Here is a 22,803-nt window from a genome sequence, read left to right on the forward strand (position 1 = left end):
TAAATTTCAGACTTAAGACTTAATTAGCAGGGGCTTCTTTCTTCTACAGATGCAGCCATTCAAAATGCGCGGTAAAAACCCGCGGTACGGTAACCTACCCACAAGCCACCGCGGGGCACCGGAGGGTACCGCAGGGCAAGTGATTGGCTGGCCAAAATGACCGACAGGGGCACTCGTGGTGCATTGGTTGGTAGTGCAAAGATTTAATCATTTAATGTCTTTACTGTGCACATTTTAATCCGCTTAGTTTTGAATATTTATATGGATTTTACCACTAAAGGGAAATTTTAGTAGCTGAGCATAAAAAGAAGAGGAGCATAACGCATCTGAAGGTCATAAACTATATTAATTTAGGAACATAAACATTACTGTATGTATGTTAACTGTACTGTGTATGGCTGGTCTTGGTAGTTTAAAGAAAAAATACACACCAGTCTTCCATTTCTCCCTAAACATTTTAAGCATGAAAGTTTTATGAAACGGTACCCAAATATGCGATTGCTGTATAGAATGAATTTTAATTTAAAAAAATTATTTAACACGAACATTAAGCTGTTTACATCTTCCGCCTGAGAACAGTCACCCGTTGCTACCCAACGCAGAATGGTGATTGGCTGACACCATCTGACACCCCTCTGATTGGAGAAAAAAGACGTGCTGGTTTGCTATACATACAGTACTGTACCAGGAAGAGGATTTCTTTCTATTCAAAACGTGTATTTTAAAAGTTTAAGAAGTAAAAACCTTACAGCTTACACAGATTTCTAAACTGATCAGGATCGTTATCTTTGTCTTATGCATAATAATGTTCACCGCTCTGTCCAGCAAATTAATAATAAACTTTATTTTATATAGCTTTTTAAACGAATAAGTAATTAGATTGCTCATAAACCTAATCACTTGCTTTTTCTTTTTATTTAGGCTCAGATTTCAACTATAGATCGTATTATTAATAACCATAATAACAACCAACCAACAAAAACAACCATATAAACATAATACCAACCAAAAACATAGATAACAACCACAATACAAAATCAAATAATCAAACCATTTTACTCTCGCAAAGTCCTCCAATTATCATAATCCCGCCCCTTATGCAAAACCAAACCTTCCTCCCATCCCAGTTTATCCTGTTTATCATAAACAAAATCCAACCTCAATTTTCAACATAAAGCATTACACAAAATCAATACCTCAACACTCCATACTCAACAACGATAATTCACAAACAGCCAGAACATGTAACTACACATTCCCAAACAAACCTCATTTCCATAGCCCCGCCCCTTATGCAAAACCAACATCCCTCCCCTGTTCTCTCTCTCCCCTGGCGGTTGTAATTGTTTTTATTTTCAAATTAATTTTAGCAAAGTCATGTATTTTAAAAATCTTAAGATTTTTATATTTATGTCTTTATTTAGTGGTTTCATTAGTGACAAAGGCTAAACTTTCTTGGAAAAATGTCTTTTATGTAAACCATGTTTGCTATTAATTCATTCAGGGCTAAAATATGTTCATTGTCTTCTAATGAAAGAAGGGTTCCTTTCGCCGTAGTCGGGAGCCTAGCCTTTAACTAGTAAGTACTGTATTTACTGGGTTTTTGAGGGGGGGGGGGTGTCTTTCGCTGGAAATCTCGCCTCCTACTTTGAAAATACCTGTGAAACCGGTTCAATTCGTCACAGCCAGCACTCCTGCAGAGAGTTGGGTTGTACTTGCAGTGTATACAGTACACGCGTTATGCTCTTCGTTAATGTCTGTGAAGTTTTATTTAATCTCTGAGCCATACTGATTCTTCTGGAAGCCAGTTTCCGCCAGGGAGTAAAAAAAAAACACACTATGGTATTCTCTCCAATGCAGTGCAGTTAAAAACATACCTCTGATGCTGCTCCTAAATGAATATCGTTTATGACCATCAGAAGCTTTATGCTCCTTTTCTTTTTTCCAGTGGATTGAACAGGGAGAGGCATTTCATGATGTACTTTTCACTGATGAAACAACAGTGGCTCTGGAACAGTTTTCAACCAAGTCGTTTTATAAAAAGGGGAGATATGTACACGTTACTGAAGCTAAAAGTTTAGCCTTTGTCATGTAAACACTAAATAAAGACATATAGAAATCCCTACGTTACAGACTGTATATGGCTGGTATTGGTAGTTTAAAGAAAAAATACACACCAGTATTTCACTTTCTCCCTAAACATTTTAAGCATCAGAGTCTTACATATTATTAGATCACGGTTATTTCGAAAACGTTTGTACGTGCTCCTTCTTACCATGTTACTGTTTACTGTTACTGACCATATTAAGTTTAAGTGCCTGTGGGCACTTTTCCTGTCCGTGGGGGGTAGACCGTCTTTCATTAGAAGGTTAGTCTGTTCTACTCTGAGAATGTAGAGGGGGTGGAAAGTGCCCGCGGTCATTTAATTAGTATTAAAATCTTAGTTATCTTTCTAGTTCACAGGTTTGCATGCATAATTTAATTTTGAAAGCCACTGAGACATCAGGTACTACTGTTGTATTTATGAAAAAGAAACAAAACAAAAAACATACTAACAACTGTGCCATCCTACTCCTTAGTTAATACATTTTATTATTCATAAACAGTTAACATTGTTAGCAAAATATTTTGAATTATATTTAACCCTATTTTTTCTTTAGTTTTGTATTTAACTTATTATATGATAGTCAGACTTAATGTATATTTGAACAATGAAAATATATTTTTACAAGATTTTACATTAAGCACTTAAAATTAATATGGTTAATAATAGTAAACTGTAACATGCTGTAACAAGATCGGTTAAACTGCGAAGAAAATCCTTTCAACGAAAATGTTTCAGGTGTGAAGAACATAGATCTCCAATGCAGGGTGTTCCCACACACCCTGCCCCCACTACCATTAGAATATACACAAACATTTTAGCGTTTCATTCTGAGCAGAAGACCCTCACACCTGAAGAGTGCTGGCTGTGACGAATTAAACCAGTTTTACAGGTTTCAATCACAGACCATGTGACATGGGACTCAGTAAAGTAACACACAGCGCCACTGGATTTGATAATACTGTACCTAACCAAAATCCGCAATATGGAAACAGAACCTGTGTAATTGTTGATAGATGATGTACTCGTAACATTTTTTCAAGACGAACTACAACATTTAAAAAATGACTTGTATGTACTTGATATCTCTAATCAATCCACGGGTTCCAGCACAAAACGAAACTAAAACGCATACCGTTTCGCGCTTCTTATTAGTTGCTCAAAAGTAATTTGACCGTATGAAATGCATAATATAAACCTAGAAACATATACGTGAGCAGTACTTAAGCACTGTAGTATCGGTGTTAAGACATACCTCTCAAATACTGTAAATCAAGTTAAAAATATCTCAAGACCGATTCTGGTCGTAATGAAACCATGTTTCGTGTATGTTTTCTTTTTCATCTTGAAATAACTCATTTCTAAATACCTTTTTCACTGTTAACATCTTGTAGCAACTTTGCGACAAAATATACACTCTGACAGTTCATCCTGCTACCAACATTAAATAAAACAAATCTTAAGATTTCTATATTTATGTCTTTATTTAGTGGTTTCATTCGAAGCTTACAATGTTTAGGGAGAAATGGAATACTGGTGTGTATTTTTTTCTTTAAAGTACCGAGACCAGCCATATACTGTATGTTTATGTTAAGATTTCCCTTCAGTGGTAAAATTAGATATGAATATTCAATACTTAAACGGGCACAGTTAAGACATTCAATATACATATACATATTGTATACAGTACAGTTTGCATACGGTAATATGTTTATGTTACGCGATTAAAAAATAAATAAATAAAACTGAAAGGTCCAGCACCAGCTGGATTCGAACACACAACCTGCCAGTTGGTAGTCACGCACCTAGACCAGTAGGCTACAAGACAGCTCGCATAAGCAGGCAGGCGAAACAGCCCTACACAGCCCTGCCGCAGTACACGGATATAATCATACCGTTATTAAATTCTTGAGATACGCGATTCCATATTATATTCCCTTTTAATCAAATTCTAAAAGTATGCTTGTTGACTCCGGTATCACGTTAGTTAAAGACTTCGAAGCTTACAATGTTTAGGGAGAAATGGAATACTGGTGTGTATTTTTTTCTTTTCATGATAGGTGTCGCATTTTAAATCATTTTCGTAGTTAGAAATTATGAAACGCCCTGTTAAAAGCAAGGAAGTTTTTATGCCCGTTGAAGTAAAACAAAATGCCTGACAAAGTATGGCTTGGACAGATTCCAAGTGCTTGTACAAATGTGCTAAAGAAATTATACTTTGAGTATACAGCTTGTCCAAAGTCATCCATTATTAATACTATTAGTAATATCTTCAGTAAAGGCTTTGATGCATAAATATTTCTGATAAAGGTAGGTAATGTACTTTTGTCCAACTGAGCAATCTTGCTTTCATAAAATATACCAACATTTGAATGACTGATGATTAACATGCTGTAATACACAGTTCAAAATTAAAGGCTCGAATGCTGTACATGAGAGGTTAAGCTCCCCCTGGCGGTTTTACAAGGCGACGCCGGATAGTTAGTCACGTGACACACGTGATACCGCGTGGTACCCCGGTATGCCGCGAAATACCTCACCCATTTTGAATGGCTGCATCTGTAGGCCAACTTTTTGTAGGGACTTGACTTAGATATTGTCAACATGTAAAAAGTGACTCCCATCTCAGATTTACAACTTGACAAATCTTTCAAAGTCACTGTGCTTAATAGTGGAATCCTAAACACTTTCCTAAATGCTTGTGCTCAGTTTCAAAATGTGGCTTGATCTAGATAGTGTCTGAGTGGTGTAATACAGTATATCTTATACTTCTTAATGATGGACTTAATTGTACTCAGTAGAAAAAATATGCTATCTTTGAAGTGTTTTACTAGCTTCTTGGACTTCATGGTCATTTTTTTCATATCCATATGTAAGTTGTGGCTTGAAATTCAATTTACAGAGATAGATGCATTTATTTTGAAGTCAAATTAAAACTTTGATTATACACAAAGAGAACTGCAATAATTTTGTGAACTTTAAAATGTTCTTTTGCACCTGAACAAATTTAACGCAACATTTGCAAATATATTCGCTTGAATATTTATTGAGATATGTATATTAAATAAATTCTATATAATTTACATTGTACATAGAAACTATATATATATTACTGCAATCATTAGATTCACTCATTATCTTTGCATACCTGCAAGTTTTATGCTATATATAACCTCAGACCTTAGGTTTGGCATACTCCTCCTTCAATTTTATATTTTATCATTTGTTTTAAATATTCATTCATCCATTTTAGATTTTTCTGGATATGAGAAGTATATTCCATTTCTTTCTTACAGGAGGAACACCATCAAGACAAAAGGGATTTTTAGGATGCATTCGTGCTTTGACTCTGAATGGTTTAACCCTAGATCTTGAGGAGAGGGCAAGAATGATTCCAGGGGTCAGTTCAGGTTGCCCTGGCTATTGCAGTAGCTATGGGAGCCGTTGCCACAACAGAGGAAAGTGCATTGAGAAAAAAAATGGCTACTCCTGTGACTGCACCCAGTCTGCTTATGAAGGACCTTTCTGCAAAAAAGGTAGATACCTGAAAAAGATCAGTTAACAGAATCTTTTTTCATTGTCTTTTTATCTATAGAAATATTCCCTGCCGTCAGGGAATTCTGATATTTGTAGAATCAGCCAACAGGTGGGAATAAATAAAGATTCAAAATCAAGAATCAAGATATTCCAATCTACTACTGTATATAAAATCATAGTCAACAACCACATTAAAAATAAACATTTTTCTGTCTGGGTTTGCACATGAATGTAATGAAATGAGCCTAAGTCAACACAGCAGCTGCATACTTTTTTCATCGTAGAAATGTTAAGATTGTACCTGTTTAGTAATAGTATACACCCAGCTACATCACTGGTACAACACACATTTACGACTCACAATATTTGTTGACAAACAGAATAAATGTAGATTTTAAATTACAGTGTATTTTCCATTGTCTTAACAGTTTCATTTGATTCAAATTCTAAAACAAATGTAAAATATTTTAAACCAAAAGGTATTAAACCTTTTAATCTCACACCTGCTGGGCACACCCTTATATCAGAGGTGGTTGAAAGATAAAAGGGTTAATTACTTCCGTGTTTAGGTAACTTACAGTAGGGTGTAAAGATTCAATGAGCACCAGAGATGCTTTTTCAGAAGAAAAAAAAAATTGATTTGTAATATGCTGTTTTTGGTATGTTTCTCAGTATTTTTGTGTAAAGTTTATATTAACCTTTTTTATTAATATCATATAAGACTTCTGGTTTGTTTGGTTTCACTTCCTCCACAAACAATCATAATATCAGTAATTAAAGTAGGTAGCTGCGTCAGCATGCATAGGCTGCAAATACCCTCACACCTGAAGAAGGCTCCATAGCTGAAACATGTTTCCTTTTTTTTCTTTTCAGCGTGGAATAAACCCGTTACCTGTTCCTTAATATCAGTAATATCAGTTTTCATTGTTTGTGCGGTTTGTAGAGGGGCAAGCTTCATGTAGCTAATTCCCAACTGGATACAAATTGATCTTGCCTAGTGAAACCAAAACTCCAGACTTTTGTCAGCAGATTTACTAAAGTTATCCGGCTGAGTAATCATACCGTGTTAAATAGTTCCCTGGTGCTCACTGAATCTTCATACCCTCAGTATAATAAAAAGAAATAAAATCTCATACGCATGTGTGAAATACAGTAGGGTTAATAACTTCTTTTTAAAGAGATTTTAGATTTGTTTTAAAATTTGTATCTGTTGTAACTAGGAATGCAATGGCAAATATAATTGTGATTCTACTGTTTATCGCCTAATATTCCGAGTCATGCATGTGTGTTGTTGGTTGAGCATAGTATTACTCACAGGTTCAGCCATAGTGTTTTCACATCTAAAGTAAACTATTTTCCTAATTGCTTGTTGCTGAAATCAGCATTAAGACATACATTATTTTAAGCCTGAAAAAAGCACATCCTGTTCACAACAAGCTATAATAACAAACTATTATTTTATATATCCAGCAGAGTAATTTTGTTTGTAAATCAACCCTGCTTTATTTTTTAATACAACATACTGCAATATACAATATACAATTAATAAAAGTTATAAATAGTTTATAAACTAAATTCTATAATTGGAAAAACAAATGTCCCTAGGGGGCTATGCATTGACCAGGATTAAAAACCAGACCTTATAGGTGTCTGGTTTTTCACTGTGCCACCTGGAGGTTTCACAAAGTAGTGCAGTCCTGCAACAGAATATTTATAATAATAATAATAATAATAATAATAATTGCTTACACTTTGAGTGGCGCTTTTCTGGACACGCCACTCAAAGCGCTTTACATGTAATGGGGACTCCCCTCCACCATCACCAATGTGCAGTATCCACCTGGATGATGCGACGGCAGCCATAGTGCGCCAGAACGCTCACCACACATCAGCTATCAGTGGGGAGGAGAGCAGAGTAATGAAGCCAATTCATAGACGGGGATTATTAGGAGGCCATGATTGGTAAGGGCCAATGGGAAATTTGGCCAGGATGCCGGGGTTACACCCCTACTCTTTTCGAGAAACGCATTGGGATGTTTAATGACCACAGAGAGTCAGGACCTCGGTTTTACGTTTCACCTGAAGGACGGCGCCTGTTTACAGTATAGTGTCCCCATCGCTATACTGGGGCATTAGGACCCACATGGACCACAGGGTGAGTGCCCCCTGCTTGTCCCACTAACACCTCTTCCACATCCAATAAACACATTGGAGCGTGCCATGTTTACTGCATTAAGGAACATTTTTTGTCATCCATTCTGAATAGTTAGATCTGTACATCATTAGAAAAAAGACAACCTCTCTGTTGTTATTTCATATCCTAATTTAGCAACATAATCATCTTATTCAAGACCATTTTTCAGATGACATTGAATAAATTATGTTCTAATCCACATATCACTAATTTGTCATTTTTATAGAAATAAATGTTCAATGAATTGTAACCCCCAAAAAATCTTGCTGGAAATCAAAACAGAAGAATGAGAAAACAGGGGTCCTTATACTAAATTTAAACTGTGCACATTTAGCTTTTTGCTGTCCAGATAGGTGAAACTAGCTGTCAATCAGTGAAATCTGACATTTTAAGAATTGGGGGAGGTTTAAAGGTGTCTACAGTGAATGCCATTTTTACATTTGCTTTAATTCTTTAATTTGTCAGCCTGTCAATCAAGTGAAGATCAACTATCATAATCACTGTATTATCTTTTTCACAGCCTAACCATGATAGTCTCTCTAGCATTGACTCTATCTAAATAATAATGGAACTTTGATTCTTTTCAATCTTTTTTAATTTAAATTTAGTTTTAGATGGCTATTACATCCCAGTCTGTGGTCCATTTGTGTTTTTGTTGCTATGTTTCACACTTCCTGATTGTTCTCCCTCCCCCAGTGGTCCATCATTAGACCATTGTTTCTATATGACATCATCATCATCAGCTTCTCGGCCAATCAGAACTCAGCTTATTTAGTATATAACTTGAAGGTTATCTGAATGAAGGGGCCTTTCGTTTGACTTTGGTCCCGCTTGGCTTTGGTTTTGTTTCGCTTTTGGTTTTAGCTTCGGCTTTGCTTTGTTAATGTGTGTTCTTGTGTAGCTTCGGCTTTTGTTGGTTTGTGTTTGTCTCTGTGTATTTTAGTTTGTTTCTGTGTTTATCCTTGTTTTGCCATTACCTTGCCCTAACGTATTATATGTTCAACCTCTGTGTTCTTTTGTACCTGGTTACTTGTCTACTCTCTTTCATAGTTCACTTGTGTATTTGTGTGAACTTTTCTGTATAGGGTTAGTTTAGGTTGTTGGGTACATTCTACACACTTAGTTGGTTTTGTATTAGTAACACTAGTTAGTACGGGTGAGTGCCATTTGTATGGTTTGGGGGTAGTCAGTGAAGGTTAGCTAGGGCATTTGAATGCGCAGAACACCGTGTGTTTCAGGTTTTATTTTGTAGTTAGGTCAACTTCCCTCACTTTCTTAGCCAGTTCCATTTTGTTTGTTGTTTTCTTTACTTTGGCACCACTCTACTTCTCTACCCCTGTGTGTTATTTGTCTTATTACGTGCCAGTCACTTATTCACCTTAAAATAATCACTTTTTGCACCAACCCTTGTTATCATGCTTCCTAAGTCCCTCACCAGAACCCACCTGCATCCAAAAATTATCCTAAACGTTACACCCCTTTACCCCGAGACCCTTCGGGCCGTAAAAATGGCTAAGAAAACCATGTCAGGACCTGTCTTTATAAAAGCTCACACAGAATTTTTCATTTTTTTCTGTCAGTCTCAGATTTTTATCCAAAGTAGTAAATAAAAGGAGAAGGCCTTAAAAACAGTGGGATCCTACAAGTGCTACAACTTGAAAAAATGACTTTGGAAGCAAGAAAATTAAATGAGTTTTTTTTTTATAATAATAATTAATAACTCCTTACACTTACATACAGTAGTATACTGGACATTGTACTCAAAGCACTTTACAGGTGATGGGGACTCCTCTCCATCTCCGCTGATGTGCAGAATGCACCTGGATGATGCAACAGCAACCAGAGTGCGCCAGCATGCTCACCACATATCAGCTATCAATGGGGAGTAGAAACAGAGTGATGAAGCCAATTCATAGATGGGGATTATTAGGAGGCCATGATTGGTAAAGACAAATAGGACATTTGGCCAGTACACTGGGTAACACCCCCACTCTTTTCAAGAAACGCTCTGGGATTTTTAATGACCACAGGGAGTCAGGACCTCAGTTTTATGTCTCATCTGAAGGATGGTGCTTTTTTCACAGTATACTGTCCCTGTCACTATACTAAGGCATTAGAACCCTCACAGACCACAGCATGAGCATCCCCTACTGGCCCCTCTAATACCTCTTCCAGCAGCAACCTTTTTTTCTCAGGTTTTTCCCCAGGAGGTCTCTTATCCAGGTACTGCCCAGGCTCACACCTGCTTAGTTTCAGTAAGTTGCCAGTTGTGCGCTGCAGGGTGATATGTCTTTTGGCAAATACTAAGTATACTGAGTAAGACATATAAAAAATATTGAGATGAAGAAGGCTCAACGGCCGAAACGTTGTGCTTTCTTCTCTTTTCAGCATGGAATAAACCTATTACTTGTTCCTTTGCAGCCTACACATGCTGACGCAGCTACCCACCTGAACTATCTAAAAAATATGATGTTTCAGACTTGATACGCATGTGATTACCTTGAATTCAAGCCCTGAACCAGTCCTGTGCTAACTATATTTTGCAAGATAATTCAAGACATTAAGATGTTCCTACTATATTACTTAGAGGCTCTGCCTAAGGACAGAACAACAACAAGAAACACATCCATGTATTTTCACATACATTACCTATTTTGGAATGTTCAACTATGTGATTATAGTATCTAAATCTACTTTGATACTACAAACTGCAGTATGTCCAAAATTCAGCAGCCAGAATCCTGACCAGGCCTAGTGCAAGTGATCACATTACTCCTATCCTGGAGTCCTTGCACTGGCTTCCTGTCAAATTCCGTGTTGACTTTAAAATCCTCATGCTCACTTATAAGGCTCTGCATGGCTTGGCACCTCAGTACCTGTCTGAACTATTATCGCCCTACTCCCCGCCTCGCAACCTTCGCTCTTCTAATTCTGGTCTCCTAACTGAAAAGCTCTCCCCAAAGCCCATCTACATTGTATAGGTGACAGGGCCTTCTCCTGCCCCCAAGCTCCGGAACTCTCTGTCCAAGGATATCAGTGAGTCACCTTCTCTAAACTCCTTCAAATCCAGACTCAAAACCTTCTTCTTTAGAAGAGAATTTACTTAACTGGTTCCATTCTTCACTCTTCTGCCTTTCTTAGTACCACCATCCACGGTCTCCTCTGTATATTGTAATTATGTTTTATATTCATTTATTGTTGTTTTCATTCTGTAAAGCGCTTTGAGAAGCCACCTTTAAAGGCGCTTTATAAAATAACGTTTTTTATTATTATGGATGTATTTTCTAATATGAGTGTGTTTGTCATAATTTTATTTCATTAGGGACAACAACACTCAAGGATTGAATGCTTTCTGAATGCTTGTATACTTGGTGAGAAAAGTTTGGAGACTCTGTGAACCATGGCATAGGTACAAGGCGGAAATGTAGCGGAGGAGGAATGCTTGAGACAAATGCAAAGGGAGGTGTTTGAGTTCAATTAGTGTAGCTAATTTGGTGACGATGGTGATTAGAGACTGACATGTCATTGTTAGACCTGATATATTTAAATCAAGCTATCCTCAAGGGAGTGCTTTATAATAGCTTTAAAAAAATCACCATCAGGAAATAAATTATGGCCAAACAAAATTATTGAACCAAAGAAAGAGAAATGATCGTCTCAAAAGACTACTCCATTTTTTTAATTGCCTAAACGAGTTCATTATCAGCTTAATGGTACACATTAAACAACTATTCTTCAGGTGCCTGTGGTTTAAAGAAACACAAGAAAACAATCTTTGACCTAGTTGAATTGATGTCATAACTTAATAAAGTTATGAATTAATAGGTCAGAAAAGTAAAGAAAAAACAAATAGTAGACATCAAGGTGTTTACCAAGCTGAATAAAAAAGTAGAGGATTGAAGTCTTCTGGTGAATTATTTTGGTTAGTCATAATAAAGAATAATCATTAAATACACAGAAAGACAACATAAGAAAACACAGGAGAGAGGGACAGAGGACATTGAAAGGAGATGAAAAAGAGAAGAAGGAAGAAGCACTAGGCAAGACGACATTGCTCTGACCAGTCTTGGAGATCAGATTCTAGCTAAAAAATGTAAACCTTGATTAAAACAACCCTGGCCCTCAAAGGTCATTTCCACCTGGAATGTAATAAAATTGCACTTGGTGAAGTATTATCTTTAAGTATTAAAGTATTATTGAGAAATCACTGGGAAATTTACATTATTGCTACATACTGTAGCAAAGTATTTCTCTTACACTGATATCTATGAACCTGTACTACTTGCTCTACAATCTTCCCATGGGGAACAGATGCAAAATGAACATGAACATAGGAATTTATTTCTGAAGCTCTTACTTCCAAAATGAGTGCACTTTTATGCATTATGTTTGACAAAGTCCACAATCTTGTAATATATAATATATCAAATCTACGTATATGGCCATGTTCTTAGATTTAGTTATTCCTTTGTAATTATTGTATAATGAACTGATAAAATGAATTTGTATATTAGTCATGTACCATTTTCCTTATTCAGTATATTCTTACATAATAATTGAATTGGCTTAAAGTTTATATTTCCCTTTTCCCCTTCATTAATATATTTTGGTAGCTAATACTATGGGCCTGAAAACATAGTTTTAATTGCACAACTCTGTTTTGGAAACCCCTAAGAATTATTTTATCTCTAAAACCCATTTTTAAAGTGTAAAGCAAACTTCAGAAATATTTGCCAGAATTTCCTAAAATGAGAAATTCCTGTATCTCAAAAAATTACATTAACTTTAAAAAATCTTAAAAATATAACATGCATAGAACAACATCAACAAAGGAGATTTGTTTCTTTCAACAAATGACTGCATCCTTAAGTACTGTAAACATTCCACTAAAGATGATAAAATCAGCAAAATGTTGTCAGGAACTGCATATGGCAATTACTGTATGTATTATATAGAATATATAGAACAACACATTCTGGCAAAAAATTATGTATAGTATCTCAGAGGTAATTAATTTTATTTTTAGATCTAGAAATTATTTCTTGTATTGTTTTTAGGGATTTTGTCATCTTAATGCTAAAGTATTTCTTTATTGTTTGCATTCTCTCAAACTAGAAGTGAAGGTCTTCAAATAAGTTGCTTTAAAGTGCTAGGTGTATTTCTTTTACGGAAATAGTAATAGCAAATGGTTATAAGATGACATAAAATATTATATACATTATTTAGCTTAATACTTGATGAGTTATTCCAAAAGGGTTGTCATGAAGACTCTCAAGTTAAACAATTCTCATGCTAACGAGCTGTTTACAACATGCTATTTAGTTTAGCAACATTCAAATTTCAGCATCAATATTGTTGCATCTGTTTGTACCCTGGGAGGATTTTCTATTTAAAGCACAGTACAATAGCTTTACAGAAATCATTAAGAAAAAGTCAAGTTACAAGGAGATTCTTTAGACTATGAGCATTACAACACTACTACTACTACTACTAATAATAATAATAAGTAGTAGTTCAAGTAGGTAGCTGTGTCAGCATGCATAGGCTGCAAAGAAACAGGCAACGGGTTTATTCCATGCTGAAAAGAATATAAATGAGAAGGGAATAATATCCATTTTGTGCTAAAATGTGATTGTGTGTGATTTTATGTAAATCAGAGGGTTAAGATTTCATCTATAAAAGGAAGATATTTAGAGTGGGGTTTGCTCTGCTTTTTAAAATATTTTTATTAGGAAACAGATCTTTGGATAGGATAGAGTATTGCAGGGGTTACCTGTTTGTATTTTATGAAAGAACTGTAATCAGGATAAAAGAACTTTACTGGAGGAGGTTATTGTGATGCGAAATAAATCAAAGACAACACTGTTGGAAGGATGAATGTTGGAAAAGGGATAATTAAAGGTAAATTATTCCAAACTTTTCTAGGAATGCCAGTTGTAGTTGTAGTTGGTGTGTGATACTCTGGAGAATAGCATCCCATTAAAGATCTAGAAAGGGATTCAAGAGAAGGTTTATGGAAATAACAAGCATCTTGTTGTCTCCAGGTGTGTTGAGCCATGATTAATTTCTGTAATCACTTTAGTTTGTTATGGTATTTTATTATTTTATTTCTGTGAACTTCCCAAAAATTAGTTCAGTTTTTTATGTATATAGTTCAGGTGGGTACCTGCGTCAGCATGTGTAGTCTGCAAAGGAACAAGTAATAGGTTTATTCCATGCTAAAAAGAGAAGAGAGAAAACACAACGTTTCAGCTGTGAAGCCTTCTTCAGGTCTGAGTAAGACAGGGGATACAGCAAAGATTAAATAGCACAGAAGAACAAAAGCTGGGAGACGGGAGGAGGCGGGAGGGGCAGAGAGGCAGAGAGGCAACTAAGAAAGTGCAAAGTAGAGGGGGGTGAAGAAAGGTGTGAAGTCAAAACCTGTATGAGAACAGAGAAGATTTACACAAAAAAAAGTCGGTCATTGACAGAAGGGGGGTGGTGTGAACCTAGTTTCAGGATGAGTTTCGTTCCTGTTGTTTTTCTGCGATGGGACTTGTGAAACCCTTCTTTGAGAAAAGAGACAGAGATCAGTGTGATCATGGCTGTCTGAGGTGAAATGAGAAACTATGGGCTTGAAGAATTCTGTAATCTTTAAATCTTTAAATCACATATACAGTATATTACATATAATCTGCATGTAATTACTCTTCTCTGTTTTCTGTAAGCTAACATATTTGTTAATTATTTCCTTTGAAACACTGTTTTTTAGCATTACCCCATGTTTAAAACAGAATCATCAGAAGACTCTGACTTGTACTGTATGTGACTTAAGTAATATAAAATTCTCTAACAAGCATTTGTTTTCTTGCAGAAGTATCTGTCTTCTTTGAAGCTGGCTCCTCAGTGACCTATATGTTCCAGGAACCTTTCTCTGTTGTACAAAACAAAAGTGGCCAGTCTTCTGCTGTCTACGCTGAGATAAGCAAGTCGAGGGAGAATATTGCCTTCAGCTTCCTGACGACACGTACCCCAGCTATGCTGTTCACTATCAGCACTTATTATCAACAGTACATGGCTATCATTTTAGCCCAGAATGGTAAACTTTTTTCTAACTGGATAGATGTTTGTTAGCAAATTATCAGAGTTACTACATGATAATTAAATAGGATTTAAAACGGGTGTAAGTAATACCACTTATATTAAGCTTCCACTGTTAGCAACAGATAATTCTAGAATTCTACTGACTCTAAAATGTAAACCATGGTAAACAGGTGAAATAACAGGGGCTTAAAGTATTTGTTTTAACATGACTGAGCAGTATCTTATTTGACTTATGCTGTATTTCAGTAAATCTAAACCTGGTACAGATTTAAAATTCCTGTTTTTAGACTGCTGAACGCTTAACCCTAATGTGGTTTGTAAAAGGTGGTACAGACATATTTTTTAATTTTTATATTGCATTTTTAAATGGCAGCACACAATGGAGTGCATTGTTGGGTTGGGTGGTCTTGAAAAAGGCCTAGGTATTTTTGGCTTCCTATGCAATATATTTAATAATATAATTAGCTTTTAATTATTTTATTTATAATGTTCAAGAGTCAGAAATTGAGGGTAACAGTATTTAAAGTGCAATGTTTTTTTTTCAAATATATCTGTGTACATAAATTCACAAGCATATAAGGCAATGAAAACATATTTAAAATGTTAGAATAATATTTATGATAGAGTGTAACTAAACACATGAACAAGCAACAAATACATTATGATCTGTAATATGATTGTCCTCTTTCCTCCTTTTCTTTGATCAATGTAACAAACATACACATACACATGTTAGTGTTGGCTATAAATAGTTAGAAGCATTTAATTAATACACTACCTGGATTCAAATATGTTTTTGTACTATGAAAAAAGCTAATATTGCCATAATTGTCACAGTATCTAGGAAATGTTTTTCTTGATGCTCAATTTTCAGATGCTCATGAAAATAGGTTATTTTTTTTTTGCCAGGGACAGGTATTTAACCTGCAATACTTATGACCCTAACACACTGTCAGTATACAGATAAATTATTTTAAGCTTCGACAAAACTTTATACCGATCATGTTTAAGCTTTGAAGAAACTTGTTAGTTTCATCAAAGTAGTTTACACTGCTCAAGGACTCAAAATGAGACTATACTGATCTAGCCCTTCATTTAGATTAGACATGCTTCTTTGTGAGCTACCGTCTTTTAAATTTCGAAATCAGCTCAGCGACAACTGAAGCCAATACACTCCTGAAGAATATGAACCCTGAATTATTTCTCTCTGTCTGTGACTGGAGTGTTTGTTGTATACTGGAGTGTTTCTGGCATTCTAACCCTATATATATACAGTACACTTCAGATCCCTTTGCTCCATTACCAGTACCCCAATCACCAACATTTGGTTTGGTGCTGAATAATTGGCATAGGGTATGTTGTATGATGACATGAAGAGATTCCAACAGAAACTGGACAAGTGTAAATTGGCTCAATACTATGTTTAATGACAAGTCACAGTTCTATCTGTTCTGACAAGTTTCTAGACAAAGTTTTCCACAGATATGAGGAGTGGTGCCATTCACGTTGTGTTGCAGAAATGGCCTGAATCAGAGCTGGAGTTTTGATGGTACAGGCCACAATACCGTATAAGGGCCACATTAATTGAATGAAGGAACTGAACCTATTTAGCCCTGCACGGAGAAGACTTTACAAGAGGGTGTGATCCCGGAGATATAATATCTCTTGATGGGAATACCATGTTATGTGCCAACAATGCAGTGTGTGGAAGTCACATAATATTATGAATTTATTTGTTGGTAATTATCCACCTTTGATTGATAGTGCATCTTGATTGAATAATGTCATAAGCTATGTTTTGGAAAGTTACTTTTAAAAAGAATGTTTTATTGTGTTGTGAATTGCTTTTTAAATTAGTCAGAAATCAGGGTCATCCAGGGTAATATGCTGTCAATTGGAAGAAAAATATGTTTTGTTTAAAATCATAACTATACACATCCTACATAGATTGTTTTAACTGATGACATTTTATTTTACCCAACTTCTAGTTAATTTTTAAAGTAATTCCTCATTCAAAAAACATGTAACTGTAATGGATTAGTTTTTAAACATAGCTTCACCTAACAATGGACATAAGAGCATTACATATGCCTAATGCATAATAATATGTATTTTAGTCTTGTAGAGTACATTACAATGCTAAACTAGTTTTGTAAGTTCCAAGGATGTCTTTAGGCAACTACAATTAGCATTTCAAGTTGCATTTTACCTGAAGAAGGCTCCACAGCTGAAATGTTGTGTTTGTCTTCTCTTTTCAGCATGGAATAAATCTTTACTTGGTCCTAAGATTAGTATTGCTCTTTTTATCTAGACATAATGAATAACTACAGTAAACATAAATAAAATTTGTATGAAAGATGTTTGAACAGGGATGAACTATGAAAGATATTTATTGAAGATACTGACTGGTGAGAGCTGCATACCAAAATTGCTGCCACCTGACCAAAATTGCCGTTACCTCATCCCATACTTTTTCAAAAACCCATACATCCCATGATTTTTCAAAAACATATATGAACCTTTTCATATTTTTGTTACAATCTAGCAATCATAAATACCCACACAAACTTGTGTGTCCCCAGTGTCTAAGCCTGCACACACTACAAGTACAAAATTATATAACTATATTAAGTGACAAGTCTATGTACAAAGAAACATATACATTTCAAGTTTGAGAAACTAAGAGTCAATATGAAATACTCATGTGGTATAACAGTTTTTCTGTGCAACAAAAAGCAAAGATGTCCAGATTCTTGAGGCTGTGTTCTAAGTGGGACAGCTAGTTGAGCAGAGCTTTCAAACTGCACAGTATGTTGAGACTAGCTGTTAGTATTGCTTCTGATCTCTCCAATGTTCTGCATGATGAATATCAACTCATACTTTTAAGATGGTGTTTTAGAGTTCATAAGCTTAAAAGTAGGAATCTGTTTATTCCAAACTCAATGAAATTACTCAATATATGAGCTCACAAAAAAGGAGTAATGGTTTATGGGCAAGTGCAATCAGTGGATTATGTAAAAATGAAGAGGGAATGTGCAAATATGTGGGATTAGTATAATTATGGGGGGTGTAAATATACAGAGTTTTGATGTAGTTGTGTGGATCCCCATAGGAGTACTGTGAAATGAATATGTATGAGTTGATATATTTTATCTAATGTTATATTTCAATATAATGTTTACATGTATTGTTTGTATGGTTTTATAAGTTTCTGTGCTTGTAAAACAGATGTTTGGATGCAAGACAAATTTCTGAAAAATCAATATATAAAAAACATTGTATCATATGTGAAAATGGGCATGGCATGTGGGAAAGTGTCTAAGGGAATGGATATCTGGAAGATAGCTTCCAGGAAAAAGTGTTAAAAACTGAAAACAGTAAAGAGCTGTTGAAAACAAATTAGTCTATAACTGACAGCTCTTTACTGATGTGATTCTACTTTGATGATAATCTTGACTTTTGATGAATTTCTGGAACAAGAGTCCTCGATTCTCTGTAAGACGGCACAAACAAAATGGTCAGTGTAATTGATAAAATAAGGAAGTATAAGATTGGAGAGATCTTTACTACACATTACACTGCCATATTCACTGAAAACCACTATTCTTCCTATTTTGCTAATGCTAATGGCCAAAGAACTTATTGCAAAAGATGCAATAAATGTGATTAATTATAGCTTCCCACTCGACCATCCTCATAATTATGTATGCATTTGTATATGTAATCACAGAAAGATCACACTGAGGTCATTTTGTTACTGTATGTAAATGCTGGGTTGCACCACAAGCCTTCTGATTTTGTGATGACATGCCACTGTCAAAACAATACAATCCATCAAGATTCTATTAATATATTAAAATTATACTGCTGACCTGAAACAAAAAATTCAAGGAACAATGACCAGAATAATTTTTGTTTCCAAGGATTGTTATAGGACCAAATCTCATTTATTTTCATTAAAAGAGACTTGTAAGATTCCAAGTAATTATTTCACATTTCACAAGTTCAAAATTTAGAAAAATGATCACAATTAGAAAAATGATAACATGAATTAAAGTGAAGTGCTTATATAAAAACAAAAAATCTGCTTGTCATATCACAGGCTATCCAGTCTCATGAAGAATAGTAAATCCAGGTCAAAGGCGTTCAGATGCAGCGCTATCCAACTGAAAAAATAGTTGTGGGAACACACTAAAACAACATGGAACCTACAGGAACATGCAAAACTATTTGGACCCCTACTCTATGACATTCATGCTCTTCTGTGTATTTGTGCATTTACAGCATAAATCACATTTTTTACATGGCAGAAGATTCTCTTTGAGAATAAATAACACTCTTTTCTAATAAATCAATAATCGTATCTGTTTCTATCAGACTACTGTTAAGCTTGTTAAAACAGATTTCCAAAAATCTTGGTAATGTATCTGCTTGTATTTTTTCTTCCAGGAAGCCTACAAATCTGGTATCAACTGAACAAAGAAAAGAAGACAGATATATTTTTCCCCCAAATCACCAACTTTGCAGATGGACAGCTTCACTGGGTTCGAATCCACCGTGAAGGGAAAGATGTTAACATCCAAGTAAGAAGACACATGTTGAAAGTTTTGTAGTACTTCATAAAAGTATAGAATACACTAAAATATTCTTTAGAGGGTGACTGGTTCTTAAAAATGTATTTTGAATCAACTTATGGTTTTCAATAGCATTATCTGTATTTAATGCACAAAAATGCATTTAATATCAGAAATCTGAGTAATACAGCAAACATTTATTTCTGTATCTTGGTGGCCAATGACCATTTTCAAATTGAGGGGTGAGGATGGAATTTATATCTGGTACCTACAGTGGTTAGAACCATTTTATGTATGTGATTTCTACATATCTCTGATATATGACAAATATTTTTAGTATTTGTTTCACAGATGAGAAACTACAGATTGGATAAAATTATAAGTTTTCATTTTTCATGTTTTTCAATGTTTATTGGTTTATAATGATATAGTCATAGTCTTAATCACATTTCACACTAGATGAATATACATTGCCTTGCACTATTCAGTATTCAGACCCTTGACAAGTATAGCAAATATCCCTTAGTTTGATAAGCTGGTGTGCAGAATCTTTGCACATCAGCCCCCTGTTACAGGGCTCCTGCACCCTATGTACCCTTGTTGCAATGTTAATTTTGTAGAAGAAAATGTTCGGCAATGACCTCTTTTTCATTTTAGTAAACAATGACAAAACACCCATGAAAATAATCTACAATGATGATGATGAAGACTAAATTGCTTGGCATTTTTGTTTAAGTGAATTAAGTTGAGACAAAATTACCCATTTGACTAAAACTCATACTAAAATGAATTTTGTCACATGAAGTTTGTGCATTTACTTTATGTCTGGCAAATAGGAGGCTGTCTGAAATTGTTATAATCCTAGGTCTGTGATTGTATGTAGACTGCACAATGCCTCAGAGCTACTAATGTGTGAGAATTTAAAGTACTAGGGCGTGCTGTTTTCTCTTACTCTTTTGTTTTAACTCACCCTTGTTGCAACCTCAGCTTCACGCAATCCCTCTGCAGTCCCCTTAAGATGGTGTACACCTTGTCAAGACAGTTAACCAATTACCTCACCTGCTTAGCACCACACCTCCTGATTTTTCATATTTTAGAAACTTCCAGCTCTACACTCACTGCTCAGTATTACGTTTTACTTTCCCAGAGCTACTTGTGAGATTCTTCTGTCTTATTATTCATTTTTCTGGCTTCTGACTTACCTTCTCCTGACTATGATTTGTGGTGTTTGTCTCCTGCTTTTGGCGTTTGGTTTTCTCTTCTGTTTTTGACACCTGAACTCCTTGGCTCGGATTTTCGACTACATTTTGTGAATTTTGGCATTTGGTTTTCACTCCTGTTTTGCTGCCTGAACACCCTGACTTGGTTTGTGGATCCCGACTTTCTATCTCTGTTTTGGTCAATACTCTCACCTTTACCAATAATATATTTTTATAACTCTGCCTAGGATCTTCTTAAATCTAAATACACACTCCCGTAACAGAATTTAACAGAATACTGAGCCACAAAAATATGGATCCAGAGGAGTTAGACTCTATGCGTGTACTCCTTAATCAACACTCTCAAGCCCTGATGCAACTACGAGTATCATTATACCAGATTGACAGTTGTGAGATGTACTATCTGCTTCAACCCCGCAGGACCCTCCTGCTCCTCCCGCTGCTTTCCCCCACCCCACTACTTCTCCTCCAACAGCCCTGCCCCTTGACCTACATCTCCTGTCACACTGGAAAGATTTGATGGAGACTCATCCAAATGCTGTGGGTTTTTAACCAATACACATTCATTTTCCTACTCCACTCTGAAAGCTTTCCAGCCTCGCGTGAAAAGGTCACGTTTATTGTTTACCGGTGAGGCATTGGATTGGGCTACTGCCTTAATAGAGCAAGATACACCCATAGTTTATGACTTTAACCTCTTTCAAGAACACCTTAGATCTGTCTTCAATCGACCAGACAACGGTCTACTTTCAACTACTTGTCTTTTTTCTCTCTGGCAAGGCAGACGCACTGTTCAAAGATTATTACATCGAATTTAGCATTCTAGCAGCAGAGACATCTTGGAATCAGGAAGCTCTTATTTTTCAATACTGACAAGGTCTCTCAGAGGAATTGAATTGAAAGACCATTTGTCACGCCATCTGCAGCCAGAGGGCGCTCCTTCTCTGTCTTGTCTCTCATTTCCGGTTCTTTGCTGTCCTTCCGGTGTTTCTCTTTCTCTGGGACTATATATTTCTGGGTCTTTCAGTCTGCCTTCGCTCAGCATTGACGTTCGGATGTCCTGAAACCCGCCTAGCACCAGGTCTCCCCACGTCCGCCGCTACCTGAGGGCAAAGGTTTCTATACAGCATTCCCTGAACAGCTGAGCCCGGCCTAACCCCCATCTCGCCGCTATACATAGGGTCTTTTCGCTCTCCTGAGATTCCACTGTTTGCCCCTTCCGACATCCGTGACACCATTTGACTGTCTTGCTTCTAACCAGTGTTGTGCCAGAAAAAAACGGCATCAGCTGAGTGTTTTTGTGTTGAAAGTCATCTTTATTCATATGAATATGGAAGTCTTGCGTCGTATGGCACATGACTTAAAAGACATTGCTTATAGCGCTCTTTTATACAGTGAAACAAACAATACAAGATACACTCCCACTCTACTTGCATTGTGGCTATATATGGTCATTCTAAAAATCTGAGCAGTACATATATATTCTTTACTGAAGGCTTGTTTGACAAGCAGCTACTTCTGCTGAATAGACAATTTGTTCCAGGAGAGGTCACTCGGTCATTTCCCTGAGAACTATGTCAGCAGTGCGTAAAGACACCATGTGGCTATGTTATCTTTTGAGACCAGATATCCTGAGATGGATTTAGTAAAATAAAAGCAAAAAGATATATAGTTAACAAGATATAATACAAACTTTTAGTAAGAACTTTTAGTTAATTCCCTAACTGGTAATACCCTTGAATAAGTAATTCCTCAAATCATTGACTTGGATAACAGGCTTTGTGAAAGACGACTGGAAAGATCACGGTCACAGAATTTTACATCCCCACAAACTTTTTCTGCTACTTATGCGCTCCCTGAACAACCAATGGAAATAGCCCATTCCAGACTCACACCAGAGGAGAGGAGCAGACATCACTTGGAAGGGCGTTACCTCTATTGCGGTAAACTCGGTCACTTCTAGGCTTCATGTCCTGTCAGACCACAAAGAAGACAACATTCCCAGCCTACCTCTCAATCAGGGGTGACTATATCTCCATGTATTACAAGAACCATAACCACCCTTTATCTTCTGCCCGCTCGCTCCTGGAA

General features: G+C 35.9%; 1 protein-coding gene across 2 annotated transcripts in view; it reads left to right on the forward strand.

Annotated features, from left to right (window-relative positions):
• Positions 1–22,803, forward strand: part of cntnap5a (contactin associated protein family member 5a) — a 448,552-nt gene that overhangs the window by 361,275 nt on the left and 64,474 nt on the right. For both annotated transcript variants that reach the window (XM_088607188.1, XM_088607189.1), the window contains exons 18-20: positions 5,401–5,640; positions 14,689–14,913; positions 19,368–19,501. In XM_088607188.1, coding sequence (XP_088463314.1) covers positions 5,401–5,640; positions 14,689–14,913; positions 19,368–19,501 — 599 coding nt within the window. The remainder of the gene's footprint in view (positions 1–5,400; positions 5,641–14,688; positions 14,914–19,367; positions 19,502–22,803) is intronic.

The sequence above is a fragment of the Lepisosteus platostomus genome, chromosome 14 (assembly GCF_059453375.1).
Source record: "Lepisosteus platostomus isolate fLepPlt1 chromosome 14, fLepPlt1.hap1, whole genome shotgun sequence".
NCBI classification, from domain to species: Eukaryota; Metazoa; Chordata; class Actinopteri; order Semionotiformes; family Lepisosteidae; genus Lepisosteus; species Lepisosteus platostomus.